The sequence below is a fragment of the Solanum pennellii genome, chromosome 10, assembly GCF_001406875.1.
Source record: "Solanum pennellii chromosome 10, SPENNV200".
NCBI classification, from domain to species: Eukaryota; Viridiplantae; Streptophyta; class Magnoliopsida; order Solanales; family Solanaceae; genus Solanum; species Solanum pennellii.
In genome coordinates this window covers 4283848-4294437 of record NC_028646.1, presented here as the reverse complement: position 1 = coordinate 4294437, position 10590 = coordinate 4283848, and the positions used below count along the sequence as shown (strand labels likewise).

General features: G+C 33.1%; 1 protein-coding gene across 3 annotated transcripts; it reads right to left on the bottom strand.

Moving 5' to 3' along the window:
- Positions 1-5034: 5034 nt before the first annotated feature.
- On the bottom strand, positions 5035-6936 carry LOC107002543 (delta(8)-fatty-acid desaturase-like). 3 transcript variants are annotated; one of them, XM_027912428.1, is made up of 2 exons: positions 6807-6936; positions 5035-6582 (listed from the first exon to the last, which is right to left on the bottom strand). In XM_027912428.1, exon 2 carries the CDS (start codon positions 6579-6581, stop codon positions 5262-5264), a length of 1320 nt encoding a protein of 439 aa, XP_027768229.1. In that variant the 5' UTR covers position 6582; positions 6807-6936; the 3' UTR covers positions 5035-5261. The 3 variants fall into 3 exon arrangements, with proteins under 3 accessions (XP_027768229.1, XP_027768231.1, XP_027768230.1); XM_027912430.1 differs by having other exon boundaries at positions 6825-6930; XM_027912429.1 differs by having other exon boundaries at positions 6813-6830.
- Between the last annotated feature and the right edge of the window lie 3654 nt (positions 6937-10590).

The following is a 10590-nucleotide window of genomic DNA, read 5'->3' as shown; positions in this document are numbered from 1 at the left end:
CTAGGGTTATATATTACTTTGCATTCTATTTTACACATTTATATTTTTATTTTTCGAACCTCCGAAATTCAGAATCCGCGATTACGCTTTATTTTACGTGTCCAAATATTGATAAGGACACAGATTTAATATCAAGGTTCTCTTCTTGCCTGAATAAAAGTTTTTGTAATTTACTAACGTCACACTTATTGTAAGACTGCTATATGAGGTTATTGATCTATCACCCTACGTTATCATTTTGGATACTTTGACATGATCTGTAATTAAATATTTCTCATTATTACTAATATTGAAATTATAGGTCATTTGATAGCAATAATTGTTTTTTCCTAATTTGGTTTGAATTGAAATATAATATATATTGTATATACAACCACGTTGAAAATTTCATGACGACAAAGAATTGCTAATTTAATAGAAAAACCTTATTATATGGACTATAAAAATATGTCATCTTCTTTTTCCCTCTGTTTTAGACTTGGATTTATTAGGGAAAGTTCTATTAAATTGGCCCATTAAAATTATTATTTTCGACTCAAATTATGTAAACATTTATACACATAGAGATAAATATATCATATTTGGTTATAATCGATTGATTTTAAATTCATGACTATTGAAAATTGCAAAGAAGAGTCTGTTGAGATGGATGTGTGGAAATACTAGGAGAAATAAAATTAGAAAAAAAAATGTTCATAACAAAGTGGCATCGCTGGGAAATAAGACACGAGAAGCAAGACTTAAATAGTTTGGTCATGTGAAGGAGATGCATGAATTCACCAACGCGAAGGTGATGGACCATAGAGGCAGAGGTAGGCCGATGGAATATTTGGGAGAGGTGTTGAGACATGACATGACATAGTTTTAGCTTACTGAGGGCATGATCTTGGTGAAAAGTCTATGGAGGACACTGTTTGCAACAAATTTTAAACATATGAAAAAAGAATAAATCAGACAAAGAAAATATGAAGAAACATGATTTTATTCATCAAGATAGCGGGTTCAATTCTGTTTCTCCCTTGATTCTACTCTCCTAAGATTTATCCATGATTCGAGGGCCGTTAGTGGCGTATTTCTCGAACTAGGATGATTCAGATTTGACCTCTCTATGAATAATCCACCAATTTGTGGATTCTTCGAGATCTTAATCTCTTTATGAAATTTTCGAGATGCCTTTTAAGGAAATTTACTACCGTTTATATAGACATAAACTAGGATTTAGGATTGAGTAGCCTCTAAGAATCCTTATCTGAGTTGAACACAATTTATAGGTCCCAACTCGAATTGAACGCTTCTTGTAGAGTTTCACAAATTTCAATGTCTACAAATGCCCCCTGCTTCAAGGTTTGACGGAGTGTAGACTTGATGAACTCAAAGACATGGCTTGAAGTACTCATTCTTCCACCTTTGCAGCTTCAGATTTTCAGATTTGATTTAAGAGAGAAGAAATGAAGGGCAAATTTGGTCCCACTGGGCGTGCCAATTTGTTTGCAACAAATTTTAAACATATGGAAACTGAATAAATCATACAAATAAAATATGAAGAAATGTGATTTTATTCATCAAGATAGCGGGTACAATTCTGTTACTCTCCTAAGATTTATCCATGATTCGAGGACCGTTAGTGGCGTATTTCTCTAACTAGGATGATTCAGATTTGACCTCTCTATGAATAATCCACCAATTTGCGGATTATTCGAGATCTTGATCTCTTTATGGAATTTCCGAGATGTCTTTTAAGGAAATTTACTATCCTTTATATAGACATAAACTAGGACTTAGGGTTGAGTAGCCTCCAAGAACCCTTATCTGAGTTGAACACAATTTGTAGAGTCCTAACTCGAATTGAACGCATCTTGTAGAGTCCCACAAAATTTCAATGTCTACAAATGCCCCCTGCTTCAAGGTTTGACGGAGTGTAGACTTGATGAAACTCAAAGACGTGGCTTAAAGTACTCATTCTTCCACTTTTGCAGCTTCAGATTTTCAAATTTGATTTAAGTGAAAAGAGATGAAGGGCAAATTTGGTCCCACTGGGCGTGCCAATTTGTTTGCAACAAATTTTAAACATATGAAAAATGAATAAATCATACAAATAAAATATAAAGAAACATGATTTTATTCATCAAGATAGCGGGTACAATTATGTTCCTCTCTTGATTCTACTCATTTAAGATTTATCCATGATTCAAGGGCCGTTAGTGGCGTATTTCTTGAACTAGGATGATTCAGATTTGACCTCCCTATGAATAATCTACCAATTTGCGGATTATTCGAGATCTTGATCTCTTTATGGAATTTCCAAGATGCCTTTTAAGGGAATTTACTACCATTTATATAGGCATAAACTAGGATTTATGATTGAGTAGCCTCCAAGAATCCTAATCTGAGTTGGACACAATTTGTAGAGTCCAACTCGAATTGAACGCATCTTGTAGAGTCCCACAAAATTTCAATGTCTACAAACACAAATTAGGGTAGAGTGTTAGTTAGGCGGTTGAAGATTGTCTTGGTTAGACATTCATACTAGTATTCGTATTATCACTCTAAAAGTTTCCTTTTATTATATTTTTGTTAGTATTGATTGTTTCTAACATTTCGATTATCGTATTTATTTTGTAATAAAGTTATTCCATTTTTAGTTTGTGTTGCAACACTTTCTTTAGTATTTATTATGTCTTAACGTCTTCACTTTCATTACTTCTTCTTTCAAACTGTTTTGTATTGTTTTTAATTGAACCGAGGTTCAATAAATAACAAACTATCTACCTTGGCTTGTAAGGGTAAATTACGTACACATTACCCTCTTCAAATCTTACCCAATGGAATCACACCTTAGATATGTTGTTGTCGCAATTTCTCACTTCAACTCTAGATATGCATTCAACTACTTTTTTTCTTGTTTTCTCATATGGTGTCCGGTATACACATTAAAATTTGACTGTTTCAAATTCGCATTAAGGCTTCATTAGAGGGAAATATTTTCTATCAAGGATTTTTTCCATTCAAAAACTTCTCTACACAAACATTCTAAGCTAGATTTTTCTTTTCTTTTTTTTTTCATTTCGTACTTTTAGGTTTTAGGCATTTGGCACCAAAATTTCTCTAATTTCCTAAATTTTATAAATAAAATAATGTTTCTACCAAAACAAATTTGAAAATTTTCAAAACCTTAGTAATAAAAAGGCAAAAACAATTACATATTCTACAATGAGTACATAATGAGCTTTACTAATTTCACAAAACAAAGTCATTTTCTGGCCCCACGCACCCCAAAGAAACAAGTGCTTGTTTGGTTGTCTTCATAATTATTTTTTTCTTTTCCATATAAAAATGTTGGGTTCATGTTTTTCCAAATATAGATGTATCATTTTGTGTAGAATAGAAGATCGAATAACTAATAATCAAACCTATCATTTTATATAGAGATCTTGCATTTCATATATAACCAATCTCTTTTTCACGATTCTCTATGTAATTAATTTCCACATAACTAATTTGATTTTTGCCAGACTAATCTCTATATTACTACTAATTTTTTCATAATTAATCTTTATATAACTAACATTTGCATAACTCTATCCAGCAACTAAAACGACACTACTTAGACAAATCTAGCCCCTCAAGACATCTAATCATCAAGAATATATGCATAGCAACAGCAGCAAGAAACAACTTTATGATCCATTCAGTCCCAAATGGATGCACTAACGGAGCCAAGATTTTCACTAAGAAAAGTCAAAATATAAAGCAGCAGGCGCTGAAAAACTAAAGAGGATTCAACATATAGCATATATACGTAAAAAGCGGTTGAGCTATTTCAACAATTTAATTTTCCAGCAAAGGACACCCTCTTGGACAGGCAACAAGACTCAGCTTCTCAACTAAAATCTTGCCAAGAAGTGAAGTTAATGACATTAAATGGCTTGCCAAGAAGTGAAGTAAATGACATTGAATGGAGGAGTACCATCCCCTGGTTCTTCAAATGTCACTCAGACAAGTCTCAACTTATCTAGGCCACAATTTCTTGTGAGGAAAATGGTCCTCACCCCACCCCCTCCACCCTGCATGAACCCTGGAGAGTCGGTTTAAGAGACGGACAAACTAATAATAAGGTTTTGGTCTTGCAGGTATCTTTGCCATATATAGAAAGACAAGAAGATCTTACTTCAAATGCAGCTAGCCCTGCAATGCTTCGGTTGGGGGTGCCTTTAATAACCCTGGACACTATTCTACAGCATACACTTATAAGAATTTCTGTCAATCTCTAAGATTCTTGCAAGCAATGGCATTCATATCTATTCCTTCTAAGAAAAATTTCTGTGCTTCTAGATGCATCAGAGTTGCTTAGTTACATGTAAGAGACTCAGCTTCACAAGTACTAAGCAATAATAAGGAGGCATCATGCTATGGTCTAAAGAACAGTGATGATCAAACTGGATATAATTCTTCCAGGGAGATGCATGCAAGAAATGTTTACTCCAGTTCGAAATGAGGCATCATGTTATGGTCCAAAGAATGTGCACTATAATGATATTAACTCATACCAATCTACTCATAGAATGCAACAGCTAGCAATTAAGAGATTAAACACATACCAGGAGAACAAGAGAAATAAGAAGCAGATATTGGGATTAAAGATATAACCAAAAGTGCAATCCCTTGCCAGCGAAAGCAAGGGGTTTGCCTTCTAGGTCGAGCTCGTTGCACCAGGCTTGCCTAGTGCAAATTACCTCTCCTATGTGGTTTGCAAGCTATTGCATAGGAGGAGGGGTTTTGCGCACTCAAAGGGTAGCGGCTGCGGGTTTCCCTTGTCAGCAAAAAAAAAAAAAAGATATAACCAAAAGTGCAACCATCGCACCAATTTGGTCTTGCATATATTTTCTCCCAAATCACTGATGCTATTACCAGCAGCCTCACCCCTTGACCAAAGGAAACCTGACTAAACTAACTAGGCAAAACATGAGATGCAACAATTAACATAAAGAGGTTATATAAATACATAGATATTAACTAATATTTATCATCTCCCTATCAAAGAAAAATGTATGCACATAGTCATAATCATTAATGGAATGCTGAAGCAGTTTTAAGCATGTTCCTAAACAAAATTCCGAATTGTGCAAGCGGCTGAGACAGCATAAACATTGTCTCTCTGTTCCAATCCAGCAACACAAACTAAAATTAGAAATTATTCAATTATAATGACAATAAACAGATTACGAAAAGCTTCAACATTTTGCAGAATCAAAAAAATTATACTAGCCATGAGTGTTAACAGCATCCCAGATCAGACCCCTGGCCTGCATTGCCGCAGTCCTGAGTGTCCTTATTGTCCACCTATTGGCCTCAAAGAAGGACAAACTTCTGTAGGACAAATTGTGCTTTTTGCATAGCTCCTGCACGATAGGAGAAATATTCCTTAAGTGGCACCTTGGTAGCCTTGGAAACAGATGATGCTCAAGCTGGAACTGCAATCCTCCAAAGAACCAATCCATCTGAGGAGAACAAGCAATGTCAATAGTCCCAGCTGTTTGTTTCTCAAACCAATCATTCCCCTTGGGCTGTCCAACGTAAACATCGGCAGCAAAATGGTTCAGACAGAATTGAACGTGTTGAATCCCGGTCACAGCAAAGCTTGTGAGAACAAACAGCACCCTCTCTGTCCAATTAGGCAAGGAGAGAACAAGAAGCGGAAACCAAGTCCAGAAAACCATGATCCCCAATATGTTCAAAAATCTATCAGGTACTTTTCTTTTTGAGAACAACAGCAACAATGTCTGAATAAATAGATTCACCCTGGAAACACATATGATTGGATAGAAAGTAAAATGTTGATAGCTGACAAAGAATTTCGCGAGGGAATCAAACGTTAGCTCTCTTCCATAGAAAGTAGAATTCAATGACTTAAACAGACTTGAAGATACAGCAAAAACTGGCAAGTGCTGAAGATCAGGATCATAATCCAAGCTATTACAAGCCACATGATGAGCATTATGAGTCCATTTCCACCAAGCAATACTAATCCCAGTAAGACAATTCCCAGACATAATCTGAATCATTTTGTTGAACCCCTTTGTTGTCATTATCACGTAATGACCAGAATCATGACCCAAATAAGATATCTGCATCCAAGTTAACCCCAACAACGCTCCAGAAAGCATATGAATCAAGAAACTATTACTAAAAAGTACACCATAAAAAGTCAAGCAAAGCAAAAACCCAATAAAACAGAATGAATACATAACCCCATGACCTTTTTTTTCAAACAATCCAGCTTTAGCAAAGTCAACACAAAGCTTTCTATAATCCTTTGATACCTCAGAAACCTCATAATCTTGTAAATAATAACCAGTAAAGAAGTTATCAAGATGTTTCCAAGCAGTACCTGGATGAAAAGCAATGAATGCATCAGTTGCTTCTTGTCCAGCAAGATTAAGTATAGGGATATCCCCACCAGGGTGTTGCTTAATCCAATCAGTCACATTGTAAACTTTCCCCTGAACAGAGATCCATACATCCTCTCTCTTGTTATGCCTCTTTAACTCCTCAGCTGTTATATACTTTTTTGAATCCCCCATTCTGTAAAGATTGAATCTTTATTACAAACAAACTACAAACAATGAAAATGCAGAACAGATCTGAACATCAACAAAAACAACAAAAACCCCTGTTAATGTAACAAAAAAACAAGAACTGGCATATGCTTTTCAAGAACTAAGAAAAAGATTTGAACTTTAGTGTCGATGCGGCTGAGGAGACAAATAGCGGTGGGTGTGAAAATGTAAATTAAAAAAGAGAACAACATGTACTGTAATATTCACATGGTTAGCTGGCTCCACTGCTTCAGATTTTGATTCTCTTGTCTGTGGTGGACATCGTGGAGTCACTATTTGACAACTATTTCAAACCAAATTACACTTGGCTCTTCCTTATTTTCAATGGCCTTTGTTCGTTCAGTTCGGTTCGATTCGATTTAATTTATCAATAATAAACTAGTAGATATATTAATTGTTATAAAATATTAATTTATTGATTATTGATGATTATGTAATTAAAAAAAAATAATTAAAATCACATAGAAAAGGTGACAGGGATTATATATTATTCAAAAGCAAATATTGGCACATTATATGATACTAATTCCTAAGTTAAGGAATTTATATACTAAATGTATATGTTTAATTCTTTTTACAAGAAATGAGGAGACATGATATAAGTAAAAATTCACAGTAATAAATGTGATTAAATTTAAGTATTATTTAATTGACTAGTACCTTACTTTTATAAAACTTTTTCCTAAGTTATCAATTCAAGAAAATAAAAATGGAAGACAATCATGAGTTTATGACATAGGATTTAGGAATAAAGAATTTGGAAGAGATGGGATTTTAAGTTTTAACACAGATGTATTTATGAACAAGATAATATTTAATTATAATTGTGGAATTACTGTAATTTTAGATGTAAATATATTGAATATTATATTCAAATCACAGTAAGATCTTGCTTTAGTCAATTAAATTTTATCCATTAATTATATTATATATCCTTAATCTAAGTAAAAACTTGGAAAAATAAAAAGAGAGTAAAGGAGAATTGTTAGATCCCCTTATTTAGCCGAAATACTATGATGCTCGATTTTAAAATCAAACATTTAAGTTATATTCATGATAGGGAAAATCAAAAAAATAAAAAAATTGTTCATTTTAAAATAAATTTAAATATGCATGTTTAAAGTTTGAAATTACAAATGATTGTACTAAATTTAATTTTATTTGAATTTTAATCGTATAAGCTAAACTGAGTAACTTTGTCTAAAGTCCCCTACATATTTGGTTGAAATTTAGAGTTTATTTGGCATTATTGTTGGAAGTTTCAAAAACATTTATTTTGAAAATAAATAAAAGCAATTTTATTTTATTTTTTTAAAAAGAAAGGAGGTGTTTTGACAAATTAATAAAACTACTTTTAAAGAGTCACTTTGTCACGATCCAAAATGAGCGTGATGACACTCGTCTTATCCCACCAAGACAAGTCAGCCTAAAATTCAACTATTACAATAAAAATGCAGAAAATTGAGAATCAATTCAAAACACCCCTAAAATCTGGTTGTCACGTGTACAAGTCTCTAAAGTATTGCAATTGATTCAAAAGAAACGCTAGTCTCAAATGAACTTGTTTCTAGAATAGAACGAGGTTATAACTAAGGGAAAGAAAGTACGCTGAGACGACAAACAGTTACCTCACAAATCTCCAAGAAATCTCAGAGAAGGAGAAGAGAGATACCACAAAGTTCGGGCTAGTAACCTACAAAAAAAAATTGTAGTAGCAAGGGGTGAGTACCAAATCACACGGTACCCAGCAAGTAAACGTCTAAAGACAAACTAAGGGAATAAAATACGAGTACTTCTTACACACCAACCGAACCTCCACAATTACAACCTGCACAAAAATCAGCCCAACCTACATTTCACAATTTTCATAGCATCCAACTCATCAAAATGATTTTAACAAATTATACATCCTCAACTACAAACCAATATTCAACAATCACAACTTTACACAAAAAAACACTCACAATATCAGCAACACACAAGATCAAGTTCGTCAAATAGAGGTAATCAAATATCAAGTAATTCTCAACCATCAATAAAACACATAATCATCAAGAATGAAAAATGTCATGGGATGCAATGCAATATGACACCATGAAGTGATATGCCTAAGGATACCAATTTCTCTCTCAACCGTATATATATGATACTCCTCGGAAATACATCGAGAGTTCATGACCCATGTGGGACTCGCGAGGTCCATATACCGACACGGACGATCTCCATGTGTGTGCACGGATTATCTCAATGCACTATCATAATCAAACAAATTTCGCACGGACGATCTCCACGTGTTAGACCTTTACTCATACCCTATCTCATATCAATGCATGTGCACAATATGATATCAAATGAAGGAGATGATGCAAAATCTCAATAAACCAAATGTCGCTATGACATATAATCACATCAATTATCACAATTATACGGGTTCAGTAAAGAACACAATCACACATAATAAATCAAATCACTAATATTTCAGTTAATGCCTATATGCTTTGGCATTCTCGGATTACAATCTACATTCTATAGTAATAAACTTTCCCATTATAACACCGGAACTCGTACCATTCTCAACACATCATATACAAACAAATAATCACATCGTCTTTTATTACCCCTTTTTATCATTAGAATTAATTGATGTGGACAAGAAAACCCATCACCAAGTCCCATTACTCCCAAACATATACCACAAGGAAATACACACATTACATACACTTGGCAAGAATTTAGAAATACACTTGACTCAGTCTCAAGAATAATTCACTCCGAAACTTGTGTCTTCCCCTTTCATTGAACTTCCAACTCAAAGCAATCTATTCAAATAAATGACCACAATAAGATTACAAGACTAACAACTACTATGTGTCTAGTCTAGACTCAAAACTCACTCTAATGTATAATAAAGTTCCTAAATCTGAATTCCAACCAATAGGTTAAATCTTATATTTCCTAAATTTCAAGTGTAGGGTTAAGTTATAATTTCTTCAAACATTACAACCCTATAATTTTCATATAATATTTTACACCCAATATGTAATTACATGACATTATATCAAGCTATGGTAATTATACAGTGATGGAAATTATTGAGAAGGAAATAAGAAACAGTACATTGACCTCTTATAATGATAATATATTTTCTTTTGTTTCAAAGCTAAAAGTTTTCTTCCAACCACATACATTCATCATCATTCCCACCTTTGTTTTCCCAATTAACAAACTACAAAATAATTTCTATTTCATTACAAACCTAGTCATAGGATATTAAAGATTTAGCTACTAGTTATCAGAACAATATTTTTCCCGTGGTTAATTATCCAAACACCACCCCACTATCATTAATATTCAAATTTCTTAACTACCAATCCTATATATCACCACCCCTAATTTGAAATAGAGAAAATCATTAATATCACCCCACTAACTTATAAAGAAAAAATCAATAGCAATTACATTGTTCTTTCAAAAAGTAAACAATTTAAAATTTTAAGAATTAACAAGGCATATCCATATGAAAGTTGATTCCAAACTTTTCGATTCTTATCCAATTTTTAACTGACTTAATTTAATATCAATTATATAAGTTTTAGACATATTACAATACAAGAAGGGTATGGTTTACCTGATGCATATTGGTCAATACTCAGACAATCACCAAATTCATTGTTGTCATCCTCGTTTGAGAATTTGAGCCGAAATAGGCTTATACAATGACTAATATTGTATTAAACCCTATCAACTTAATTCAATACATGGGTCAAATAGTATAGGGTAATAAATAACTTATGAATTGACTCATTAATTAATTACTAAAATCAAATAATAAAAATTGTCCGCTAATTAATAACTATAGTTAAACGCGTAATTCTAAATTCCCACTAAAATTTACAGAAAGGGTCCTTTATGAAAGAGAGATAACTAGTTTTCAAAATATCCTAACGGGTTATTACATTATCCATCACTAAAA